General features: G+C 39.2%; 1 protein-coding gene across 2 annotated transcripts in view; it reads left to right on the top strand.

Annotated features, from left to right (window-relative positions):
* The window catches only part of GNAQ (G protein subunit alpha q), a 308682-nt gene extending 302430 nt beyond the window's left edge, over nucleotides 1-6252 (top strand). For both annotated transcript variants that reach the window (XM_002819888.5, XM_054520078.2), the window contains exon 7: nucleotides 3460-6252. In XM_002819888.5, the coding sequence (XP_002819934.1) occupies nucleotides 3460-3650 (191 nt within the window). In that variant the 3' untranslated portion in view covers nucleotides 3651-6252. The remainder of the gene's footprint in view (nucleotides 1-3459) is intronic.
* The last annotated feature ends 21581 nt before the right edge of the window (nucleotides 6253-27833 follow it).

Genomic DNA, 27833 nt, shown 5'->3' with positions numbered 1-27833 from the left:
AGCTCTGGTAATCTGTTACTTTCTGGTTTTGAATAGTTTTTATTACTTCTCTGGAGTTAATAAGTTAATAGTACATTGAAAAAGATGGAACATTAATTATATATATATTTGCTTGTATATATACTTTACATATTGTTTTTAATTGTACTTTTTATCTATTAAATATGATGCCAGCCATCTTAGTCATTAAAAAAAATTGAATTCTGGGCACCTACATCAAAAATTCAACATTAAAGTTGTACAAATGAGGGTAGTCTATTTGTTTTTATAATTCTTTCCTCCCATCTTCTGGCATTATCAGATATAAGTTTATTGGAGTAATCTCCAATTTATAAAAAGGTTGGTTTGAGAATAATTCAAGTCAACTGTCTGAAGCTCAGGGTACATTTTGTTAGAAATGGTGGTCAAGCCCTCAATAGAGTTCTGCAAGATCTCTTTATCCCCACTAGTAGGTAACAAGAATATTGATGATAGAAAAAAACCTGCTAGGTGTGGTGGCTCACGCCTGTAATCTCAGCACTTTGGGAGGCCAAGGTGGGCGGATCCCTTGAGGCCAGGAGTTGAAGACCAGCCTGGTCAACATGGCAAAACCCTGTCTCTTCTAAAAATACAAAAATTAGCTGGGCGTGGTGGTGCATGCCTGTAGTCCCAGCTACCCACGAGGCTGAGGCAGGAGATTCGCTTGAACCCAGGAGGTGGAGGTTGCAGTGAGCCAAGATCATGCCACTGCACTCCAGCCTGGGCAACACAGTGAAACTCTGTCTCAAGGAAAAAAAAAGTTTCTTATTGCTTGGTATAGAACTAACTTGAAAAAATAGGAGGAAATGCATATATAAAGCAACACAAAGACAAATAAATATATGATAGGTATCCAATACTTGAAAGGTGATGGTGTTTTGATGTTATTTACAGTAAGTTTTAAATTAATATATCTATCAGTACCTATGAAATACACTTTTAAAACAGCTTTGTTGAGATTTATATACCATGTAATTCACTTAAAGTGTACCATTCAGTGGGTTTTGATATATAACATTTTTTTAATTATAAAATTTGCCATTTTAACATTTTTAAGTGCACAATTCACAAAAGGCATTAATTACACTCACAATGCTGTGCAGCCATCACCAGTATTTTCAAAATATTTTCACCACCCCAATTAAGCAGCAACACCCCATTTCCTTCCTCCCCCTAACCCTTGGAAACCTCTAATCTACTTTCTGTCTTTATGAGTTTACCAATTCTAAGTACCTCATATGTGTGCAAGCATACAATATTTGTTATTTTATGTTGGGTTTATTATAATGTTCTCACAGTTCATGCATATTACAGCATCTATCAGAGCTTTACTCTTTTTTATGGCTGAATAATATTCTTTTTGTTTCTGATATTCTAATAGTCTGGTTTTGTTTTGTTTCTCCATTTATCTGTTGATGGACACTTGGATTGTTTTCGCCTTTTGGCTGTTGTTAACAATGCTGCTATTAATGTACATTGCTTCTCGCCCTTTTGACTAAGATCAAGTGTCTATCAGAGCCCCTGCTCTCAGTTCCTTTAGATATATACATTGGAGTAGACTAGCAGGGTCAGTCATATGGTTATTCTACGTTTAGCTTTTTGAGGAACCACCAAACTGTTTTCACAGCAGCTGCACCTTTGTACATTCCCAACAGTGCACAAGAGTACAAATCTCTCCACATTGTCCCCAACCCTTGTTATTTCACACTTTTTTATAGCCATTCTAGTAGATGTGGAGAGGTCTCTCACTGTGGTTTTGATATGCATTTTTCTAAATGATTACCATTATTGAGCATCTTTTCCTGTGCTTATTGACCATTTGTATATCTTCTTTAGAGAAATGTCTGTTCAAGTCTTTTGCCTATTTTTTAATTGGGTTTTTTTGTTATTGAATTGTAGGAGCTCTTTATATATTCTGGATACTAAACCCCTATCAGATGACATGATTTGTAAATATTTTCTCCCATTCTATAGATTGGCTTTCACTTTCTTAATAATGGCCTTGGCCAGGTGTGGTGGCTCATGCTTATAATCCCAGCAGTTTGGGTGGCTGAGGTGGGAGGATTGCTTGAGGCCAGAAGTTCAAGACAACATAGTGAGACCCCCATCTTTACAAAAAATTTAAAAATTAGCCAGGCTTGCTGGCACCTATAGTTCCAGCTATTCAGGAGGCTGAGGCAAGAGGATCACTTGAACCCAGAAGGTTGAGGATGCAGTGAGCCATGATCATTCCACTACACTGTAGCCTGGGTAGCAGAGCAAGACCCTGTCTCAAAAAAAAAAAAAGTCCTTGGATACATAAAGTTTTTAATTTTGATGAAGTCCAATTTATTTTTTGTGAAAAATACGACCTGTGCTGTGGTGTCGTATCTAAGAATCCATTGCAAAACTACATTTTTAGTTTATCTTGCTAGATATGTCACAATCCTTTTTCAAAGCATCTAGGACAATTCTTGGTACATAAGAGACTCCTTCTCAAATCAATGTAAGAAAATATAGGCTGGGCACAGTGGCTCACACCTGTAATCCCAGCACTTTGGGAGGCCAAGTCGGGTGGATCACCTGAGATTAGGAGTTTGAGAACAGCCTGGCCAACATGGCAAAACCTTGTCTCTACTAAAAATACAAAAATTAGCCAAGCATGATGGCAGGCACCTGTAATCCCAGCTGCTCCGGAGGCTGAGGCAAGAGAATTGCTTGAACCTGGGAGGCACAGGTTGCAGTAAGCTAAGATCTTATCACTGCACTCTTGCCTGGGCAACAGAATGAGACTCCATCTCAAAAAAAAAAAAGAGAAAATAAAAGAAAAGAAAATATAAACCAATTGTTTTATCATCACACATGAACTGAATGCTACACAAATGTAGTGTGCTCAGAAATACCAGAAATCTATGGAAGTGAGACTGTTACAGAGGCCTATTGTAGATAGACCTGACCTTACAAACAGGTGTTCTGTTCTAAGAGAGATATCAGTCTGGAAGATGTAAAATGATCCGTAATGTTGGGTCATTTGGAGGACAGATTGACAGGAGAGCACGAGACAGCTGTATCTTTGTGCACACTTTTTATATAGCTGAAACAAGCATAATTAATTCAGTTGAACAGAAGTAAACCATCACTCCCCTGATGAAGAGCCTACAGTGGCTCCCAATCACTCAGGGGATCAGAGTGAAAGCCAAGCTAAGAAATAAACTTAGCCTTGGCTTTCAAGTCATCTGTCTGCTTTCACCTATCCACATTTTGTGAATGGGTGGGTGCCTGGGTGGGTGGATGGATGGTCAGTCATAGTAGTGTTAGGGAAAATGATTATAACAGATCAAATCTGCAGTGCAGATGTAGGCTTCATGAGCAATGACACAGTAAGTATTTATTGAACCAATGATGATTGAATACATTAGCAGATTAGGTAACAAAGTGTCCCTCTTGTCTCTTGGCCGAAAGGACCCCAGAGAGATGCCCAGGCAGCCCGAGAATTCATTCTGAAGATGTTCGTGGACCTGAACCCAGACAGTGACAAAATTATCTACTCCCACTTCACATGCGCCACAGACACCGAGAATATCCGCTTTGTCTTTGCTGCCGTCAAGGACACCATCCTCCAGTTGAACCTGAAGGAGTACAATCTGGTCTAATTGTGCCTCCTAGACACCCGCCCTGCCCTTCCCTGGTGGGCTATTGAAGATACACAAGAGGGACTGTATTTCTGTGGAAAACAATTTGCATAATACTAATTTATTGCCGTCCTGGACTCTGTGTGAGCGTGTCCACAGAGTTTGTAGTAAATATTATGATTTTATTTAAACTATTCAGAGGAAAAACAGAGGATGCTGAAGTACAGTCCCAGCACATTTCCTCTCTATCTTTTTTTTAGGCAAAACCTTGTGACTCAATGTATTTTAAATTCTCAGTCATGCACTCACAAAGATAAGACTTGTTTCTTTCTCTCTCTCTCTCTTTTTCTTTTCTATGGAGCAAAACAAAGCTGATTTCCCTTTTTTTTCCCCTCCTAATTCATACCTCCCTCCTGATTTTTTTCCCAGGTTACAATGGCCTTTATCCTAGTTCCATTCTTGGTCAAGTTTTTCTCTCAAATGATACAGTCAGGACACATCGTTCGATTTAAGCCATCATCAGCTTAATTTAAGTTTGTAGTTTTTGCTGAAGGATTATATGTATTAATACTATGGTTTTAAATGTGTTGCTCTGGATACACACATAGTTTCTTTTTTAATAGAATATACTGTCTTGTCTCACTTTGGACTGGGACAATGGATGCCCGTCTAACAGTTAAGTGTCATTTCTTTTAGATGTTTACCTTCAGCCATAGCTTGATTGCTCAGAGAAATATGCAGAAGGCAGGATCAAAGACACACAGGAGTCCTTTCTTTTGAAATGCCACGTGCCATTGTCTTTCCTCCCTTCTTTGCTTCTTTTTCTTACCTTCTCTTTCAATTGCAGATGCCAAAAAAGATGCCAACAGACACTACATTACCCTAATGGCTGCTACCCAGAACCTTTTTATAGGTTGTTCTTAATTTTTTTGTTGTTGTTGTTGTTCAAGCTTTTCCTTTCTTTTTTTTCTTAGTGTTTGGGCCACAATTTTAAAATGACTTTTATTATGGGTATGTGTTGCCAAAGCTGGCTTTTTGTCAAATAAAATGAATAAGAACTTAAAAAATAAAAGCTGGTATCTTAAAATGTAAGAGAGTAAGACTGTGAAGCCTAAAATGACTGGCTGAGAATGAACCAGAAATGCCATTTGCCAAACAGTTGTAACTATAAATTTGATTCTCACGGTCCATTCTTTTCTTTATCCTTAAGATGACATTGTTAGTGTTCACGTCCCATGTTCAGTGTCCAAACCGGCAATGTAAAAAGTATCCTGTGTGGTTTAACAGGAAATCTGTTTATGTCTCTTTATTTGAAACCAGTTTTACTCTCAGTGGTTCTTTAAGTTCAATGAAGTCTGCCAGGAACATTGGTTGGTAGTATTATTCTGACACCTTTAATTTCCAAAATCTGAAGTTCCTGCTAGTTTACCACCTTCAAGATCTTCTTGAACTGGTAACTGATTAGGTTGAACTTATGGAAGATTTGTGGACTTAACTCAAAAGTAACCTCTCAGTGTTCTATAGAACATGTATTTGTGTAACTGAACCTACCAGGAGAAATGTTTGGAATTCTATATGTGCAATTTTTCAACAAATGCAAAAAAAAAATACAGCACATGTATTGACAAGCTTCTGTCAAGCAGCTTGAGTTGAAATTTGATTTAAAAGAAAATAAATCATGATTGTTCAAAGCTGCTGGGACGTTAGAATTAGGCCATGATACTGGTCTCATTTTAACTATAGTGGTATTTGGCACTAGTCTAAACTTCCATATAAATCACTCTTTTGGAACAACAAAGGGGGAGGGAGAAAAATCACAGCCTGTTAAATGAGTACCAAAGCCACCAAACAGTAATGAGATGTTCTCATTCTTGATTCTCCCAAGCCTCAAACAACACAGGTTACTTTTTTTTTTCCCTTGCTCAGAAAGCACCTGTAATTTAACAAACAGACTGCCTGTAGGTATAGTGCAATTACAAATGCTCTAATCATTGTACATACATCTCTCTTGATATTGCAGCATCCATACTGGCTTTGTAATCATTAATTTTTTGGCAGATTGAATGTGCTGTATTGATATGTATCTATGTAATTGTATGTCTATAGCTAATTCACATTTTGAATAATGTTATTTTATTTACTTTTTTAAGAGAGGAGAATGTAAATTTGTCAGTTTATTTCTGACTAGGGATATTTTCTTTCCATTTAGAAAAGAAGAAAAAAAAACCTTACTGTCGTACAGAGCGGTACTAGCGTCGTGCTGTATAAAATCATTTGCACATTCCTGAGTAGAGGTATACTGATTATAAGACCCAAAGGTAATTTCATAGCAAAATACATAAAATCAGTCGGAGCTTTTATACAAACATGGAAACCAACTTTGTAGAACTTTTGCCATTTGATCTAGGATTGGAATATGAGCTTTTATACAATTCATATTCTTATTTGGCAAATGCACAGTTTAGTATTACATCTCTGATGGCCTTTACTAGAAAGGCAGTTTTAGAAGCTATTGTGATCCACTAAGGAAATGTTTTAACAGCTAGAGACCACTGCTTGCCTGAAAGGGCGTTCTTAAATTTGGTGCAGCAAAAAAAAAAAAAAAAAAAAAAAAAAAATTAAACAGCATTTGAAGGTCTACAGTGTGTATAGAGAAAACCTCATCACAAGATCATAAGTGTTACAGTTTTAGGGAATCAAGATATTCTATTTAATAGAGCTATAGTAGATGTAGTCAATTAAACCTGATATCAAAGCTTGAAGAAGCTGAGCAAAACAGGGAAAGATTGTTATATTTGTCTTTATGAAATTGGGATGGAATTTGCTATGCAGAATTGAGGTTTGTGGCTTCACTGTTCCTGTAGGGTGCATGACAAGATCCCTTCTCTTGAGAAAGGAAAAAATTGATCACCCTAGCAGCAGTGATGCATAGAAACCTAATTTTAGCCACACCAGTCAATCGAAGCTAAAGGATTTTCTTTTTTGTTTCTTTGGGGTTTTATTGAAGGGGCTGGGGCGGGACGGGATTCTTTTCAGTTTTGTATAAAAACAAAGTTTACTCATGCTTTATATTATATTGTGATTGCAAGCGTTATAAGCGTGTGCCACTGGCCTCCTATTGTTGATGCTTAGGTAATGGAGACCTGTGGTGAGTTTTATGGTGACTTGGGCATGTCTTATTCAAAAACAAAAACATAAAACACAGAAACCTTTCTTCAGCATACCAAGGCAAGCAGCCATTTCATGACTCACTTAACACATTGCAGTGTACCAGTTTACAGATGATTTTTCCCTTTTTGCGTGACATGGCAGTTCTAGCCCCCAGAGAATTCCTTATTTGTAAATTGGAAGTTTCTACTATGCCTTACAGAGCTTAAATTCAGAAGTTTGTGCCTCATATCTGAAACAAAGGGAAATAACACACCCATTCAAAAGTAAATAAATCTCCTAGAAGTTTTTGTTTTTAACATTTCCATATGAAGAGCTCTGTTGAATGTCATGAATAGACTGGAAAAAAAAAATTTAGGAACCTGCATATGTTGTTTACTAGCAGATGACAACTACAAAAGGAATTTGAAGAACACGTAAAACTTGTATTTTTTTTTTTTTTGGTAGATTAACTAGCAGACCTGTTTTAAAAAGGTAATTCAGCTAAAGGGCAATTTACTTTTTTGTACTTCAGACTATCTTGATTGTCAAAGTGTACGAACTGTAATTTTAAAATTTATACTGCCACATGATTGTAAATTTTAGTTGTCTTAAGTTAGGAATTGGTGAAAAGCTATTTATGCTGGATTTGGGTCAAAATGACTTATTTGCAAAAAAAAAATAATGGGAAGAAAGGGCTGTATAATGAAATACTGCAAGACTCACATATTGGTTGGAAATTTCCCTCAAATCACCTACCGATTACCCTTGATTTCCCTTTGTTTTCAGTTTCTCAAAACGAATGAAATGAAATATAGCAGAATGTTAACCCATATAAAAATAAAGTGTACCCAAATATTGTAATGTATATTGCTGCTCTTCTTCAAATTAAATAAGGGTTTAAAACCACTTAATTGGTAATCAACATCTCAATTGATACAAATAAGGTGTGCTTGGTATACATTAATATTTTCTTCCAAAGATATATCTTTGGTTAGAAACACAAAAAAAAACTAGTAATATTGTATGTTTATCTATCTCTACATATTTCCAGCATATGTAGCGTTAATAGATCTGTCCTGGTAACTGTGTCTTTGGGATTTCATTTTGGTTCCATCAAATTAGGAAAAGAAATGGCTCAGTTGTATATGATTAGCTAGAGATTTTTGGAGCCAGACACCTGCTGTTTAGTAGATAACTTAGTACAGACCCTAAACTTGTCATTTGTTTTTCTCACAGAATAGCCATTTCCTGCTGTCTTCCCAATGATCACTGCCCTTTCAATAACACTCTTGCCTCTAGAATCATATGTTCAAAGTATGAATACACATCTAGCACATAGTAGGTGCTCAAATATTAATTTCCTCCTTGCCTTCCTTATCTACCCTGTATCCTCCATTTCCCCATATGATTCCAACCCAATATAGCAAATGACATTTACATGTTATGAAAACATCTGTTGGGTAAAATCAGATCTTGGATAAAGAAATTCTGACTTTTATATAAGCTTTTGGTAGGCAGAAAAAACAGGAAGGTATTCGTTGGTAGAACATTTTTAAGTTCAGGAAAGAAAGCTGGAATAATACTATGTAACTTTGTCCAGGTTACTTTGACTGACACACGTTTTTGGTGGATTTCTTTTCCTCAAAGAACTCTCTAAATGCAACTCCTTGCTGGATTCCTCACCCATCATCCTGTTGGAAACCCTTACTAGACCTATGTATTTAGGGAGTTTTGTCAGAAAACATTTTTAACTTGCAGTATTTAAAAGAATATTTACTGTTCCTAAAATGTCATTCAAATGCATGTATTGTCTATTGTTTGGGGATGGGAACTAGTTTTGCAAAAAACACCTAATGTTGTATAATAATGCCCCAATGATCTTGCTGGTTAAAAATACAGTATTTTTGGCCATAATTTTGTACTATAGTATTCTTCATTGTTGAGTTTTGCTTCCTTTAAAGTTGCCCGAGCCCCTCTCAGAATGTTTTGTATTAGCAGGAGTATTGAAATACATCTTTCCTTCCTTAACACACCTTGTTGTGCACATTGCATTTTCCAAAATAAACAAGTTTAATGGTTTCAAAAAAAAAAAAACAGCAAAAAACCTTTTCCCTTCTGTGTATAATCAGAAATAACAGTCACCTGTAGTGGAAATACACATATTGGTAGCATTTATCAAATTTGCTCTTTTTAAAAACTTGCCTTAATTTAGGTTATAATTAACTGGTTTAAAAAAAAAACAAAACTAAATAACTGTCCAATAAAGACTTGAAAGGAGCCAGCAATCTTCAACCTGAGGCAGTCTCCCAATCAGTAAAAAGAATCCACACGTCTGCCCTGGTTTGCTGGGTAGCACACTGGACTCAGGCCAATGGCTGGCTTAAGAGTTTTCCCCATTTGAACACTGGCAGTGAATAGGTAGACTCCACATAGGAAAAATGACCTGTCACAGGTGTCCTCTGTGAGTTTTAGAAACACACATCTAGGCTTTTGAGGTCAGCTAAAAATCAGCTGCTTCTGGGAGTTTTATTAAGTGGAGGTGATGGTGGCAAGTGGCTTTCTGGAAAATAGGTACTTTTGTGGGGACTTCAAGCCACAGCAAAAGCAAAACCTGTTCCTGTTACTTGTGATTAAGTCATTCCAACTGGCAGCCAGCCCTTGCTTATGGATTTTTGTTTTTCAGAATACGTCCCCTCTAAATACTAAGAAATGAGAATGTCATTTTTGCTTAAAGGCCTTCAGCTCTCCTTGTGTGATTTAGAGACCATTTCCAGTAGATGGTGTTCTCTCTGTCTTAACTGTTCAAGGAATGGCGTGGCACTGACTGTCATCTAGCACAGGCCTGGAGTGATGGTTCCCACACCCTAGTTCTGCAGAGACACTGGAGTGTTAAGCTATACAGGAGCACTCCCCTCTCTTTGGCCTTCTAACCTGAGTTTGACCCCTTTAGGACCATGATCTATTTGTACCATCATTCCAAAGACCCCCACCCAGAGAAAAAAACAAACTCACTGAACATTCATTGGGCCAAATATTTTAACTTGACTTTTTGGCTCATAGAGCAAGCCTACGCCATCAGATTGTTTTCTGTCCTGTCTTTCTGGAAACGGTAACAATAGTTGGCTTGAAAGCTTCTCTGCTTTACTCCCCATCTTTCCTGCCTTCTCACATTTTTCTCTCAAGTTGTGATACCCTGAGTCCTGCCTCTTGAGAGACAATTAAGCCATAGCAAAAAGGTGGAACTTGATGCTAAGGAACAACCAGGTACACTGCATAATGTGTGCAGAGCAATTTCAGATGGTAAACTAGCCAGTTTCTTGCTTTTTTGTCTAATTTCAAATGATTATAATACTCATGAGTTTCTCCATATTTGAAGCCCTTATTGAAATTTGATCGGGGTGGAGAGTGAAAGGCAGTGGTTAGAAGTGGCTTTCTGGCTGATGTGTTTTAAATTACGCATTATCATAATTTTTTTTTGTTTCATTGCCATGGCTAACTAAAACATCGATCCAGCTATTACAAGGAGCTACACCCAGTCTGTTTTAAGGGAGTCCCATAGGTTCCTGCAAAACAAGACCCTGGTTATAAAATGTAGGTCTCTAAAATCTAAGATGCATAGAGAGTACTGAAAAGATTGTTTTCCCTTTGAATTCTTATGCCTCAAGACTATTGAAATTTGATCTCTGTTGATTTTTCTCTCTTCCTGTTTTCCTCAAGAATGCAAAGGCCAGAATATTTTTATGTCTCATAAGCCTGTGGATAAAATAAGGCAACTTACCCTCTTTAATTAAGAGTAATCACACTGAACCATACTAACAGAGAGCTGGAAGGCAGGGCTCCCAGGTTTCAGCCCTTTCGTAGACCTAGGGATGTTTTTGCAGCTCAGGAGACTAGGCCTGTCCCACAGAGATAGACTGCTTAAAGGGCCCTGGGGACTCTCCATCTGTTTCCAATTTGCTCCGTGTGCTTATATGTTGGGTCTTAAAAGCATCTTAAAAGGACCAGGAAGAGACAAGTTCTGCAAATGGAGATTCCACAGTGTCCAGCTGCCAGGACGCTAACGTAGCTGCTGCTAAGACTGTGTCTGCACTGAGGCAGAGCTCACCTAGGAGGGCATATCTGTTAGGAATCCTGGCACTGCCTGCCAACCTACTGTCCAGTCAGGGCACCAGCCAGTCATGCCTGAGATACAGGTGCCATGTCAGGAGTTATAGCATCAATGGTTATATTCTAGGAATCTGAGCAGTCTTAGCAAAAGGGGCCAGCTTGCTTTTGTCACTGAATTTGGAGTTGAGAAGAGATGCTGACACCTGGCTCTCAAAGTGCCCTGCATGCCATCCTCAGGTGCTTTAAGTGATGCCTTTCTGTAAACCTGGAGTGTGTCAGCAGGAAAGACCACCCTGGCTTACTGCACCAGAAACATATGCATTCCCTCCCCTGTGACTCAGACCCAATGACCAAAAAGCAAACTGGCCCCCTGCCCATGATGGGCTCTGACAAGTGGCGGCTCTGCTGGAAATACAAACTCGAATCAGTTTGGGCAGCAAATTTAACTAATACGTGTGTGTGTGTTTGTGTGTGTGTGTGTGTGTGTTTAATGTCTCAGCATCTCCAACCAACTCAATCATTGCTGAATAAAGAGGAAAACCCCACACAAATGTTTACGTCAATTGGGTAAAATCAATCCTAATATTTTTAAAAACATAATCTCTACACATACGTGGGTACACATGTAAAATCTCAAAATGGGTTTATCGTGATGCTGTGTACACAGATACACGTGTACAAATATCAGCATATCTATACAGTGAGGCTTGCTTATCCCTATAGTTATAAGCATTTTATCTCATGGAAGGTAATTCTTCATATTGACATGATTGAGACTAAAAGTATGATAAAATCCACAGCTCACATTTTCTTTTTTAAAAAACTGTTCTCTCGCCGCTCTTCAAAACTCTGCCTTAATCTAGGAAAGAATACCTAATTATTGCACTTTTTTTTTTTTTAAATTGTTTTAGGAGAGTTGAACTTAGACTGGGGTTTCACTGTCTCTGAGTAATGAGGGGATGTATTTCCAGCAGATGGGGAGGAAGAGTCTCAGAGCAGGTACAAAAACTGGATGAAATGTCTGTCTCATTACGAAAGCCACACTTTAGATGCACATTCCTGTAGATGTTATCGTTTCCATTCCTAAGTTAAGTCTTCTCTGTGTAGATTGCTCACTTCCTACTACAGATGATGAATTGCCAGAACACCAGGCACATACCACACAGCTTACACAGAACTACAAACTCAGACAGTTTGGGGACTGTGTTCTTCTATCATTATTCTTCAACCTGCTGGAGGTGCCTCACTGCACGTTCCATACCCACTGGTCCACCCAGGGGGTTGCTGCAGGCAGTTCAGGGCAGGAGCCCCCTGCACCCTTCTAGCATTCCCTGGCCACCAGCCAAAAACCAGGGGTTGATGCCTCAGGAGTGACACGACCAGTAGGGGACAGGACACATGCTTCTGCTGTTGGCCCTCAGTAGATAAACCTGAGGTTCATCCTACAGGTCTCTCTAGGGCCCCCAGAGCAGGACTCAGCCCCAGCTGCTATGAGTGAAACTTGCTCGCGAATGTACCCTTTATTGGCTTCTCTCTCCTGGTGGTCTTGCTTGTGCACTCTCTTGTGGTGATTTATGACATCACTTCTCAAACTCATTGCACCCAAACTCCTTACACAGGACCTACTCTGGGGGAAATCTTAACTAAGACAGTGAGGATCAACGGATGGCTTTCATTGTCAAAGACAATGGAATAATCAACAGGCCATAACTGAGACTAGTAAACACTTTGCCTTGAATGGACTACCAGCTGCAGCTGATGGTTAAGGTTCAAGATTAGTACCTGGAACCCTAGCATAACATGAATTTGCCACAAAGGCCCACAGTGGGAGATTTTGTGGAGAGAGATATATAGATACACACGCACACACCTGTACTAATACAATCTATACAATATGATACGACTTATTCAATACAAATTTATACAATAATATACTTATGAAAAAATTTATGTTTCTTAGAAGGTACATGTAGAGACCGGGCATGGTGACTCACGCCTGTAATCCCAGCACTTTGGGAGGCCAAGGCAGGTGGATCACTTGAGGTCAGGAGTTTGAGATGAGCCTGGCCAACATGATGAAACTTTGTCTCTACTAAAAATACAAAATTAGCCAGGCGTGGTGGCTCACTCCTGTAATCCCAGCTACTAGGGAGGCTAAAGTAGGAGAATTGCCTGAACCCAGGAGGCAGAGGTTGCATTAAGCCAAGATCACTCCACTGCACTCCATTCCAGCCTGGGCGACAGAGTGAGACTCTCTCTCAAAAAAAAAAAAAAAAAAAAGTTACTTCTACAGCATTTTAAAGAGATAAGTTAATAGTTAATAATCATTATTTTAGAGGTGGAGATGGGGGTCTTACCATGTTGCCTAGGCTGGTCTTGAACTCCTGGCCCTAAGCGATCTCCCCAGTAGCTGGGACTACAGGCATGCACCACCTCACCCAACTAATAGTAACTTTTAATTGTTGAAGAAAAGTGACTTAGACATTTTTATTTTACTTTCATCTGTTGAGAGTGACCCTGTACTCCCTTCCTCCACCTGCCCAGCACTGACCATTGACTCCCAGGATGAGCATCCACACCAGCCCTGAGTAATTGATTCCAGATGCTCAGATCGGCTGCCTCCTGGGAGACACCCATGGACTTTTGTTCTTGCTCCTCAGGCCAGAGGATGGTGCTGACATAGAGGCAGAAAGGAAAGAGGAAAGAATCTTCCATCAGAGAATTGGCACATATGGTGACATTTAATCATTGGGAGAAAATCAGAGAAGAGAGAACATATATTTAAAACTATCACAAAAGTAAAGGAGCATTATCTGGGCCATGTTCTGAGAAAGAGCATCTGCCTTCAGAGAAGGAGGGGAAGGGGGAGGAGGGGAAGGGGAAAGAGAAGGGGGAGGAGAAGGAGAAGGGGGAGGAGAAGGAGAAGGGGGAGGAGAAGGAGTAGGATGGGGAGAAGGAAGGGGAGGGGAAGAAGGGGGACAGGGAGGAGGAGGGGGATGGGGAGGGGAAGGAGGAGCGGGAGGGGAGAGAGAGGAGGAGGAGGAGGGAGAAGAAGGAAGAAGAAAAACTTTCTCTAATTTTTTATGGCTGGTAAAAGATGTCCTTAGGAAAAATAAGGAGACTATGTTGCAAAGCTTCATAAAACAAGACTTTAGAAACAGCTCTTTAGAATGAGAAGCTCTCTGCCAATGCAAAAAAAACCTATTAGGACACTATTTTGTTAGTACTAATGTCTGAATATATTGTTCTAAAATATGTTGGAATGTACTGAAATTGTTTTTAACTGTCTAATTTATTAACTAAGTTCTTTGACTAGATGGTGAAGGAATGACTTTTTGAGTGGGGATTGCATGTTTGCATATTTTGAGATGGTCCACAGCTAAATAAAATTGTATTCAAACCCAAATTGTATTCAAAACCAAATGCTGCCCTGAAGAGAAACTATTTTCCTAGATCCTAACCTATTGGGATTTTATCAGAGCCTAATCAACCTATGGGAAAGGAAATACCCAACTCCAGCTCTCTGTAGCTTTCCCCATGAGAGAAGGGAAGTATCGAATACCAGTCTTCTCCAGCCATCTTGTCCCATGTAAGGCAAGAAAAAACTGAGAGCCACTTGTGAAATTCACGGCCCAGGGGCACAGGCTCATTACAAGACTGAGGCTTAATCACAGGACTGTAGAATATTTTCCCTCCCTCAGACCTTACCACTAATTACTGAAGGCCTATTTACCAGATTTCCCTTCATCCACTACATCATATCCAGCTTTAAAAATTACAAGGCATACTAAAAGACAAAACAAAACAAACAAAAAAAAAACGCAGTTTGAAGAGACAGAGCAAGCATCAGATCCAGACTCATATATGGCAGGGATGCTGGAATTCTTACAGCAGGAATTTAAAACATTTATTATTAATATGCTAAGGGCTCTAATGGAAAAAGTAGACAACCCGCAAGAGCAAATGGGCAATGAAAGCATAGAGGCAGAAATTCTAAGAAAAAAGAAAAGGAATAATAGAAATCAAAAACACTGTAATAGAAATTCAGTATGCCTTTGATGGCCTCGTTAGTAGACTGGACATGGCTGAGGAAAGAATCTTTGAGCCTGAAGATATGTCAGTAGAAACTTCCAAAACTGAAAAGCAGAGAGAAAAAAAAAAAAGGCTAAAAAACAAAACAAAGGGTTTCATTTTGGGGTGATAAAAATCCTTAAACTCAGATAGTAGTGACTTCTGCTTTCTGGTCTGGCATATAAGGAGCTTGGCAGTCACAACTCCACCCTAAGAAGAACTAAAAAGTGGAACAAACTGAAAAACCAATAACTCTTCTTAGATCCCTCAGAGAAGTGAAGTCACAGGGTAAACCATTGTCCTCAAACTGGAGAGACAGGCAAATACAGAGAATCACTACTTACGGAAGCAGAAACCCAGGAGAAAAAGCCTCTACCAAAACCAGTGCCAGGATACAAAAACCTGAACAGTAATTGACACATTTTGGAAGGTTCAAAGTGTACAACTCTGAGAGTTGAAATTCCAGACTATCCAGTCATGGGAGACACTCATACTTTGGCAAGTTTTAATTCCAGGAGCTCAAGCAAGCTCTCACAGTGAATATCAGGGGAAAATCCCCTCATGCTTCTGGTAGAAGGAGGGGGAAATGAAGCATTTGAAATACGCCAGACCATCCTGTTTGTCTTAACAAGGCCTGTCCTCAAGAGAAACTTTTTTTTTTTCTTGAGACGAAGTCTCGCTCTGTCACCCAGGCTGGAGTGCAGTGGCGCGATCTCGGCTCACTGCAAGCTCTGCCTCCCAGGTTCACACCATTCTCCTGCCTCAGCCTCCTGAGTAGCTGGGACTACAGGCACCCACCACCATGCCCGGCTAATTTTTTTTTTTTGGTATGTTTAGTAGAGGTAAGGTTTCACCGTGTTAGCCAGGATGGTCTCAATCTCCTGACCTCATGATCCACCCACCTCAGCCTCCCAAAGTGTTGGGATTACAGGCGTGAGCCATCATGCCCAGCCAAGAGAAACTTTTTATCAGAGCCTAAACTATTGGGACTTTACCAGAGTCTAACCAATCTGGAGGAAGGGAAATACCTAACTGCAGCACACACGGGCCATCCTTTCCTGCTGAAGGAGGGGAAGAAGATTGAGAAGCATGTGTAAAGTTCAGAGTCCAGAGGTACAGACTCTCTATAAGACTGACAATCATAGGAACATAAAAAGCCTCCTTTTCCCCCACGTTACTACAGGCCTCTATGCAGCAGTTCCTTTCATCCACTGCATCATGAACAGATATCAAGAAAAAAATTACAAGGCATACTAGAAGGCAAAAAACACAGTATGAAGTGACAGAGCAAGCAAGATGAGACTCAAATATGTCAGGGATGTTGGAATTTTCAGAGTAGAAATTTAAAACAACTATGACTAATATGCTAAGGGCTCTAGTGGATACAGTAGAGTATGTAAGAACAGATGGGAAATGTAGGCAGAGAGACTGAAATTCCAAGAAAGAATGAAAAGAAAATGATAGAGATAAAAAACACTTTAACAGAAATAAAGAATGCCTTTGAGTAGTAGGCTGGACATAGACAAGGAAAAAGATGCAGAGTTTGAGAATATCTCAATAGAAACTCCTGAAACTGAAAAGGAAAAAAAAGACTAAGAAAAAAAGAACAGAATATCCTAGAACTGTGGGGCAACTACAAAAGTTATAACAGGCATAATGGGGATACCACAAGGAGAATAAAGAGAGAAAGAAATAGAAGAAGTTTTTGAAGTAATGAATGATACTTCCCCATTTTCTGCAAATTAATGTTAGACACCAAACCACAGATCTAACAAGCTCAGAGAACACCAAGCAGGATGAATGCCAAAAAAAACCCCACAACTACACATACACATATGATATTCAAATTGTGAAAAATCAAAGGTAAAGAAAAAATCTTGAAAGAATCCAGAGGAAAAAAAAGATGTTACCTACAGAGTAGCAAGAATTGTCCCTTAGTCTGAATCTTCTGCAGAATGACTTGTATTTCATAAATAGCTCAAGACTTTCAAAAGCAGACACTTGAAATCATGAGTTCTCCAAGAAATAGACGTGTTTTGAGAAAATAAATGATGTGGACAGCAAACTATGTGAAGCACATTCTTTAAGCATTAGTGCAGTCAAGTGATGATGAAACACCAAATGGACCAAGTGTACACTGACTTCTACTTACTGGCTTCCTGCCCCACCATGACACAGGCCTTGCTTTCAGCTAAGCCTGCAAGCTGCTCTTGTAACCCTAACCTTCCTGATATCAATTAGCCAGTAAAATAATACTCAAGTGGATAGCAAAATTAATACCTTCCTTTCGTGGACATATTGTTTCTACCCTGTATTGTCTCTCGGAATCAGTCAGCCTGAATACAAATTTTAAAGATTTTGTTCCTCAGTCATTCCCCTAGTTCACACAGCCAACAATCTAACTCTTTGGCAGGGAAGTCTTAGCCCAGTGAACTAAATTTTTCCAAATTTCTCCACTTCCTACTGAGCAGAAAGTTGGAATTTTTATGATTGCAAATTTTGCACTGAACATGTGTTCAACAAATGCGACTCAAATATCAACTTCCCAAACTGAGTTCTATCTAGGGGGAATATGGAGGTTGGGGAAAAGGTAAAAGGAGCCTGGGACATACTTATAGTGATGGCAAGGGGTCATTCTTCATCCTAACTCCTCTCTTTTCTGAAGAAAGCCAGCCAGCATAGACAGAGAACCCCTACATAGCACTGGGGAATTGGGGGATGGAAAGCAGAAAGACCACTGGGGAACCTGGAAACTAGATATAGATATGTTTGTTTCCTGTCCAAAACAAATATTTTCCCATATTTGTTTCACATAGATTATATCTTCAAAGGCATGATCCTCTCCTCTTGCGAATGCAAAATTAAAGAAGATTAAATGTGTTTGTGGTTAAAATTGTTTCTTATAACCAATTCTGAGGCATTTAGAAAACTTGAGGGAACTTTGTGATCCCTTTAGTCCACAGATAGCAGAATAGACCCTCTGGGATGAACCAAGGGTTCTTGTGAGTTTTGGGAACAGACCTTGTGTCATATATCACTTTTCTCTGCCAGCCAAGCTGGTACAAATCCTACATATGACTTTACATCATGATAATAGGAAGAAGTCACATTTCTGGCAAACTCAGTTATACAGAACACAGTCTCAAATTTAAAAGAAAAATCACTGAAGCCATAAGAAAAATCACAAAGGAAATGCACTAAAGCTTGAGTTTTTAGGGTTCTCAATCCTATTGACTCTTACTCCACATACAAGCTAACATGCCTAATTGCATGGTGAAGAACTTTGACTGCAGTCACACAACGCAAGATTGGATTCCTGGCTCTGCTTCTAATTAATCACCAACCAGGGTAAGTATGTGCAGCCTCTCTAAACCTCTACTTAACTGTAAAATGGGGATGATCATGGTGCCAACATCTTAAGATCAAATGAGATATAAGAAAAGACGTGTTTAGTACAGTGTGTGGCCCATGGTAATTGCTCAATAAATATTTCCAGTTATTATTATAGCTAAAGAAATGGAGAAGAAAAATTATAAAAGAACTAAAAGGCCACAGCAGACTGAGGCATTTATTACAGCAGGAGTATCTCTGATAGTCCTGTGATCACTGATGTAATTAATGTATTGGCACAAAAGACGATAATCAGCTTCCATGAGGAGAATCAGGGTTATTAAGAAAAACTTAGATGATCCTCAAGACAACTTTTTTAAGATGATAGAAATGTTAGAAAATTTCTTCAATGTATTATTTTTCTTATCAAAAAATAAACTCAATTATAATAAAAGAAAACATCCTTGAAGTTTAATAAAAATCTACTTAATTAGGTATTTGTTTCTGGGAAGATGGAATATCCAACTTTTTCCCTATTCCAACAAGGACAATTAAAAACACTGCACCTTATATACAGAATAAACAGAAGAATCTGAGAGGTAGAGAGAAAGCAGACTGCCTAGACATCAGGCCCTGAGAAATGATGCAGTGCTGAATTCCCTGAATTTCTTTTTGCTCCATATAACCCAGGCTTGGAGCTAAAGAAGCTGGCAACCCAGAAACACCAACCCAGATTTTAAAAGCCCTAACAAAAGTTGGTTCTCTCTAGCTAAAGGACCAAGAAAGGGGAAGCTAGCAAACTTTACACAGTAACTTCTCTACTTCAGCCAAACACCCTAGACAAACTGTGGCCCAGCTCTCACTCATGCCAGCAGATGTCAAGTGGGAATCCCAGATTTCCACCCTCATGAGGCTGTGATGAGGTGCCCCAACATCCCTGGTAAGGTGGCATCAGAGAGGCCAAGTAGGGAGCTAGGACTCTTATCCTTGCTGGCTGGTAATAAGTCCTTACGCTCACAAGTTCAGTGGAAAGCACATGGTGGGTTTAGACTGCCATCTCCACCCAGAGTAACAAAATGCCTCTCCCTCTCCCTGCAAAGTTGGTATCAGAGGAGGAACCCTGGAGAGTCGGGACTTTCATTATTGTCCAACAGTAATGAGGATACACCCAACAGATTGTCAGTTATGATCATATGGGGAGTCAGAACTCCCACTTTTGCCCAGCAGTAAGGAGAAGTCTGCATCCTTGGGTGTTAACAAAGGAGCAGCAGGGAACCTGGACTTCTACCTGCACCTGGAAGAAACAAGATGGTACCTCCTTACCCTGCCAGAGTTGTGTGAGATCCAGCTAACACTGATTTAGATAAGATTCCAAAGTTGCCTGGCAAAATATGAACCTGTCCAGATTACACTTAAAAATCATTCACAGTTCATGTCCTTTGCAGGGACATGGATGAAGCTGGAAACCATCATTCTCAGCAAACTAACACAGGAACAGAAAACCAAACACTGCATGGTCTCACTCATAAGTGGGAGTTGAACAATAAGAACACATGGACACAGGGAGGGGAACATGACACATCAGGGCCTGTTGGGGGATAGGGGGCTAGGGGAGGGAGAACATTAGGAGAAATGCCTAATGTAGATGACAGGCTGATGGGTGCAGCAAACCACCATGGCATATATATACATATGTAAAAAATCTGCACGTTCTCCACATGTATCCCAGAACTTAAAGTATAATAATAATAATAATAAAGAAATGGTCAAAGCAAGAAAAGAACTAAAAAAAAACACTCATCACGCTAAGAACTAGGAAGATATCAAAATAATTAAAAAATAACAATCAATAAATGCTAACACCAAGATGCTAGAGATATTATGATTATCTGACAACAATTTTATCTATTTTTTGGGGGGTGCTTTCATGTGTTTTCAATTTTAAGTTTCAGGACACATGTGCAGGATGTGCAGGTTTGTTACATAGGTAAATGTGTGCCATGGTGGTTTGCTGCACCTATCAACCCATCACCTATGTATTAAGCCCCGCATGCATTTGCTATTTATCTTGATGCTCTCCCTCCCCCTACTCCTCTGACAGGCCCTGGTGTGTGTTGTTACTCTCACTGTGTCCATGTGTCTGACTAAAATTTTAAAGCAATAAAAATGAAAATGCTCAGTGAGCAATTATCAACCTGCTTGAAACGAATGAAAAGATGACGTCTCAGGAATAAAATTAAATGTCTTAGTAAATAAATATAAAATATATGGAACAAATAAAAATTTTACAGTGGAAAACTATGAGAAATGAACTAAACAATGTAATGGATGAACTCAACAGCAGAATAAAAGGGGTGGAGGAAAGAATAAAGGAACTGGAAGAAAGAGCAATGGTAATAACCAATCTGAACAACAAAAAGAAGACAGACTGGAAAAAAAAGAACAGAGCCTCAAGGGCCTATGAGAATATAAGACCTAACATTTATGTCATTAAAGTCCTAGAAGGAGAGGAGAAAGAGAGTGGGACTGAAAAAGTATTCAAAGAAATAATGGGTGAAAACTTCCCATGTTTGGAAACAGACATAAACATACAGATTGAAGAAGTTCAGTGAACCCCAAAAATGACAGACCCAAAGAAACATATGCCAAGACACATCACAATTAAACTTCTAAAAACTAAAGACAGAGAAAATCTTGAAAACAGCCAAAGAAAAATGATACCTTACCTATAGGGGAAAAACACTTATATTGACCCTGGATTTCTCATCAGAAACCATGGAAGCCAGAGAGAATTAGCACAGTATTTTTCAATTGCCAAAGTAAATGTCAATTCAGAATCCTGCATCCAGTGAAAATATCCTTTAGGAATGAAGGCAAAATTCAGACATTCTCAGATGAGGAAACACTAAAAGTGTCCATCAGCAACAGACCTGCCCGAAAATAATGTATAAAGGACCTTGTCTAAACAGAAAGAATGTCAAAAAGAAGGCTTAAAAGAAGGAATCTTGGGACATCAGGAAGAAAGAAAGAACATGGTAAGCAAAAAATAGAAATAAATAAAATACTTTTCTTCACTTCAGGTTTTTAATGTTTCTTTGATGGTGAAGCAAAAATTATAACATTGTTTCATCTTGGTTCTAAATGGATCTAGAGAAAATATTTCAGATAACTGTATTTTAAATGAGGAAGAGTAAACGGATACGATGGAAGGTATGGTTTCTATACTTCATTCAAACTAAACTGATGACATCAATAGAATGAGATAAATTATACACACACACCCACACACACCCACACACATCCACACACACACACACACATACACACACACACATACACACACATCCACATGTAGACATACACACATCCACACATAGACACACACACATCCACACACACACACACACAAACAGTGCCACCTACAGCAACCACTGAAAAAGCTATTCAAAGAGATATACTAAAAAACACTATAGACAAATAAAAACGTAATTCTAAAACATGCTCAAGTAATCCATAAGAATGCAAAGGAAAGTCCAGGTCCAGTGGCTCATGCCTGTAATCCCAGCACTTTGGGAGGCTGAGGCAGGCAGATCACTTGAGATCACAAGTTTGACACCAGTCTGGCCAACATGGTGAAACCCCATCTCTACTAAAAATACAAAAATTAGCCAGGCATGGTGGTGGGCACCTGAAATTCCAGCTACTGGGGAGGCTGAGGCAGGATTGAACCTGGGAGGCAGAGACTGCAGTGAGCTGAGATCATGCCACTGCACTCCAGCCTGGGTGACAAAGTGAGACTCCATCAAAAAAAAAAAAAAAAAAGAATGCAGAGAAATAAAAAACCAAAGAGAATAAACAGCAAACAAACAAACAATAAATGGCACACTTAAACCCTAACATATCAATAATTATATTAAATGTAAATAGTCTAAATATACCAAGGAAAAAAACAGATACTGGCAGAGTGGATTAAAAAGCATGACCCAACCATATACTCTCTACATGAAACACATTTCAAACATAATGATGTAGACAAGTTAAAAGTTAAAAGATGGAAAAAGATACACTATGCAAACATTAATCAAAGGAAAGCAGGAGTAACTGTGTTAACGTTAGACTAAGTAGACTTCACGGCAAAGAAAATTACTGTAGACATATAGGGACACAATATAATGATAAAGGAACAGTTCACTAAGAAGACATAGCAGTCCTAAATGTGTGTGTACCAAACAAAGCTGCAAAATATGTGAGGCAAAAACAGAACTGAAAGGAGAAATGAGCAAATCCATAAGTATAACTGGAGATATCGAAAACCTTCTCTCAACAATTGGTACAAAAACTAGACAGAAAATCAGCCGGGCATGGTGGCTCATGCCTGTCACTTGAGGTCAAGAGTTCAAGACCAGCCTGGCCAACATGGTGGAACTGTCTCCACTGAAAATACAAAAATTAGCTGAGCATGGTGGTGCGTGCCTGCAATTCCAGCTTCTCGGAAGGCTGAGGCAGGAGAATCGCTTTGAGACAGGAAAATAACTTTAACCAAGAAGGCGGAGGTTGCGGTGAGCCAAGATTGCGCCACTGCACTCTAGCCTGGGTAACAGAGCAGCGTCAAGACTCCGTCTCAAAATAAAAAAAACAAAAAACAAAAAAAAAACAACAACAAAAAAACTAGACAAAAAATCAGCTAGGATGTATAAGAAATCAACAATACCTATCAACAATAGGATCTTAACAGTTTAACATTTATAGAATATTTCACCCAATGACAGTAGAACACATTCTTTTCCAAGTATCTACAGAACATATACCAAGATAGACCATATTCTGGGCAATAAAACAAATCTCAACAAATTTAAAAGAACCAAAATCACATAGAGTGCATTCTTGAACTGCAATGGAATCAAAATAGAAATCAATAACAGAAAGTAACAGGAAAACTTCCAGGAAATTAATGAGCATACTTCTAAATAATCCATGGGTCAAAGAGGAAGCCACAAAGAAAATTTCAAAATACATTGCATTGAGAGAAAATAGAAATACAGCCTATCGAAATGCATGAGTTCTGAAAGTAAAATTCGTAACATTAAACACATACATTAGAAAACAAGAAACGTCTCAAGTCAATGATTTAACCTTCCACCTTAAGTGCTGAGGAGCAAAAAAGAGCTAAAGAAACCCAAAGCAAGCAGAAGGATGGAAATAATGATGATTAAAAGCAGGAAAAAATTAAATTGAAGATAGAAAAACAAGACAGAAAAATCAATGAAACAAAGAACTGGTTCCCTGAAAAGACTAATAAAATCAACAAACCTGCAACCAGGATAAGCTAGACAGTAATATTAAACATAAATAAATAAATAAGAATTTTTTTAAAAAAATCAAACCTCTAGCAAAACAAAAGAGAGAGAGAATGAGAAGACAGAGATTACCAATATCAGGGGTGAGACTGGGAATATCAATACAGACATCAAAATATAATAAGGTAGAGGAAGGGTGGAGCAAGATGGCCAAATAGAAGGCTCCACTGATCATCCCTCTACACAAGAACACCAAATTTAACAACTATCTACATTTTTTAAAAGCCTTCATAAAAACAACAACAAAAAAAATCAGGTGAGCACTCACATCACCTGATTTTAACTTCATATCACTGAAAAAGGCACTGAATGGGGGAGGAAAGACAGTCTTGAATTGCCAATGTCTCCCCTCCCTTACCCCCTGGCAGCAGCCATGTGGCATGGAGAATCTGTGCACTTGGAAGAGGGAGAGCATGGCAATTGTGAGACTTGGCATTGAACTCAGTGCTGCCCTGTCAAAGTGGAAAGCAAAATCAGGCTAAACTCAGCTGATGCCCACCCACAGAGGGAGCTTTTACACCAGCCCTAGCCAGAGAAGAATTGCCCACTCCAACAGTTGGAACATGGTGGTGAGTTTTGGCAAGCCTCACCACCATGGGCTAAAGTGCTCTGGGGCCCTAAATAAACTTAAAAGGCAGTTTAGGCCTTTTAAGGAGTACTGCAACTCCTAGGCAAGTGCTGGTGCTGAGTTGGGCTTGGAGACAGTGAACTTGGAGGGCCATACAATTTACTGAGACACAAGCTGGGGCAGCTAAGGGAGTGCTTGTGCCACTCCTCCCACAACCCCAGGCAGCACAGCTTGTGGTTCTAAAATGGACCCCTTCCTTCTGTTTGAGAAGAGAAGAGGGACAAAGAGGTCTTTGTCTTGCATCATAGATACCAGCCCAGCCACAGTAGGATAGGGCACCAGGCAGAGTAATGAAGACCCCATTCCAGGCCCTAGTTCCCAGATGACATTTCTAGACACATCTAGGGCCAGAGGGAACCTGCTGCCTTGAAGGAAAGGACCCAGTCCTAGAAGGATCCATCACTTGCTGACTAAAGAGCCCTTAGGCCTGGAGAAATCTACCTGGTGTTCTATTCTGGTGTGGCTGAGATGGCACTCAAACCATGAGATGTGATTCCCAGGTAGTACACCGTGGGCCTTGGGTAGGACTCTGAGACATGCTGACTTCAAGTGAGATTCAGAGCATTCCGAGTTGTGGTGGCTATAATGAGAGACTCCTTCTGCTTGAGAAAAGCAGAGAGAAAGAAAAGGAGACTTTGTCTTGCACTCTAGCTACCACGTTAGCCACAGGGAAGTAGAGCAGCAAGTGGGCTCTTGGAGGTTTCCAATTCCAGGCCTTGGCTCTTGAACACGATTTCTGGACCTGCCCAGGGCCAGGGGGAAGCCCACTGCCCTGAAAGTAAGTCCCAGGCCTGGCAGCATTCACCACACGCTAACTAAAGAGCCTTTGTGAGCTTAACTGAACATTGTTGGTAGCTTGGCAGTACTCCCTGTGGGCCTACGGTGGTGGTGGCTACAGGGTGAGGCTCCTCTACCTGTAGAAAAGGAAGGAAAGAGTGGGAAAGACTGCATCTCATGGTTTGAGTGCCATCTCAGCCACAGTAGAATGGAATAGCAGGTAGATTTCTAAGGTTGTTGACTCCAGTTCCTGGATCCTGAATAACATCTCCAGACCTGCCTGTTGGCCTTGGGGAACTTGCTGTCCTGAAGGGAAGAACACAAGCCTGGCTGACTCCACCACCTGCTGACTGTAGAGCCCTAGGGCCTTGAGCAAACCTAGGCAGTAGCCAGGTAGTGCTTTAGTGGGCCTTGGGCAAGACCCAGTGTTGTGCTCGCTTCAAGTCTGACCCAGCACGGTCCCAGTGGTGGTGGCCATGGGGTGCTTTTCTCACCCCATCCCAAGCTCCAAGCAGCACAGCACAGAGAGACTCCATTTGTTTGGGAGAAAGTAAGGGAAGAGAACAAGAGTCTCTGCCTGGTAATCCAGAGAATTCTTCCAGATCTTATCCAAGACCACAAAGACAGTGCCTCTACAAGTCTGCAAGAACCGCAGTGTTACTAGGCTTGAGGTGCCCCGTAATACACATATAGCTTACATCAAAACCCAAGTCCTTTCAAATACCTGACAAACATTCCCAAGAAGGATGGATACAAACAAGCCCAGACTGTGAAGATTACAATAAATAGCTAACTTGTCAATGTCTAGACACCAACAAACATCCTCAAGCATCATGATCATCCAGGAAAACATGACATCACCAAATGAACTAAACAAGGCACCAGGGACCAATCCTGGAGAAACAGAGATATGTGATCTTTCAGACACAGAATTCAGAATAGCTGTTTTGAGGAAACTCAAAGAAAGAAATTCAAGATCACACAGAGAAGAAATGCAGAATTCCATCAGATAAATTTAACAAAGAAACTGACATTATTAAAAAGAATCAAGCAGAAATTCTGGACTTGAAAAATGCAGTAGAGATATTGAAAAATGCATCTGAATATCTTAGTAGCAGAATTGATCAAGCAGAAGAAAGAATAAGTGAGCTTCGAGACAGGCTATTTGAAAATACATAGAGAGAGGAGACAAAAGAATAAAGAATAAAAAAGAATGGAGCATGCCTGCAAGATTTAGAAAATAGCATAAAAGGGGGCAAATCTAAGAGTTATTGGCCTTAAAATGAGGTAGAAAAAAAAAGATAGGAATACAAAGTTTATTAATAATGGAGAACTTCCAAAACCTAGAGACAGATATCAATATCCAAGCACAAAAAGTTTTACACTGAGCAGATTTAACCCAAAGAAGACTACCTCAAGGCATTTAATAATCAAACTCCCAAAGGTCAAAGATAAAGAAAGAATCCTAAAAGCATCAAGAGAAAAGAAGCACATAACATACAATGGAGATCCAATATGCCTGGTGGCAGACTTTTTAGAGAAAACCTCACAGACCAGGAGAGAATGGCATATCTGGCAAAAATATCCATCAAACATGAAGGAGAAATAAAGACTTTCCTAGACAAACAGAAGCTGAGGGATTTCATCAACACCAGTCATACAAGAAATGCAAATGGAGGTACTTCAACCAAAAAGGAAAGGACATTAAGAGCAATAGGAAATCATCTGAAGGTATAAAACTCACTGGTGATAGTAAGTACACAGAGAAACAGAATATCATAATACTGTAACTGTGGTGTGTAAACTACTGTTATCTTAAGTAGAAAGACTAAAAGATGAACCAATCAAAAATAATAACTACAAAAACTTTTCAAGACATAGATGATGCAACAAGATATAACTAAAAACAACAAAAAGTTTCTAAAGTAGGGGGGATGAAGTTAAAGTGTAGTTTTTACCAATTTTCTTTTTGCTTGTTTGTTTATGCAAGCAGTGTTAAGTTTTTATCAGCTTAAAAATAATGGGTTATAACATAGTATTTGCAACCCTAATAGTAACCTCAAATCAAAAAACATACAATAGATACACAAAAAATAAAAAGCAACAGACTAAGTCATACCATCAGAGAAAATCCCCTTCACTAAAAGGAAGACAGAAAGGAAGAAAAGAAGGAAGAGAAGACCACAAAACAACCAGAAAATAAATAACAAAATAGCAGAAGTAAGCCCTTACTTTTCAATAATAATACTGAATGTAAATGGACTAAACTCTCCAATCAAAGAGAGATTTGCTGAATGGATTTTTTTTTTAAAAAAGGACTTAGTGATTTATTGCCTAAAAGAAGCACACTGCACTTATAATGACACAGACAGGGATGTAAATAAGGGGATGGAAAAGCTATTCAATGCCAATGGAAACAAAAAAAAAAGCAGGAGTAGTTATATCAGACAAAATAGATTTCAAGAAAAAAACTATAAGAAGAGACAAAGACGGTCACATAATGATAAAGGGGTCAATTCAGCAAGAGGATGTAATTGTAAATATATATGTACCGAACACTGGAGCACCCAGATATAGAAAGCAAATGTTACTACAGCTAAAGACTGAAAAGCCTTTCCTCTAAGATCTAGAACATGACAAAGATGCACACTGTCACCGCTGTTATTCAACATAGTACTGGAAGTTTCAGTAAAGAAAAGCCCCGACCCAATGGCTTCACAGCTGAATTTACCAAACCTTTAAATAAGAACTAACACAAATTCTACTCAAACTATTCTGAAAAAT

The sequence above is a fragment of the Pongo abelii genome, chromosome 13 (genome assembly GCF_028885655.2).
Source record: "Pongo abelii isolate AG06213 chromosome 13, NHGRI_mPonAbe1-v2.0_pri, whole genome shotgun sequence".
In the NCBI taxonomy this organism is placed as follows: domain Eukaryota; kingdom Metazoa; phylum Chordata; class Mammalia; order Primates; family Hominidae; genus Pongo; species Pongo abelii.
This window is presented reverse-complemented; position numbering and strand designations above follow the sequence as displayed.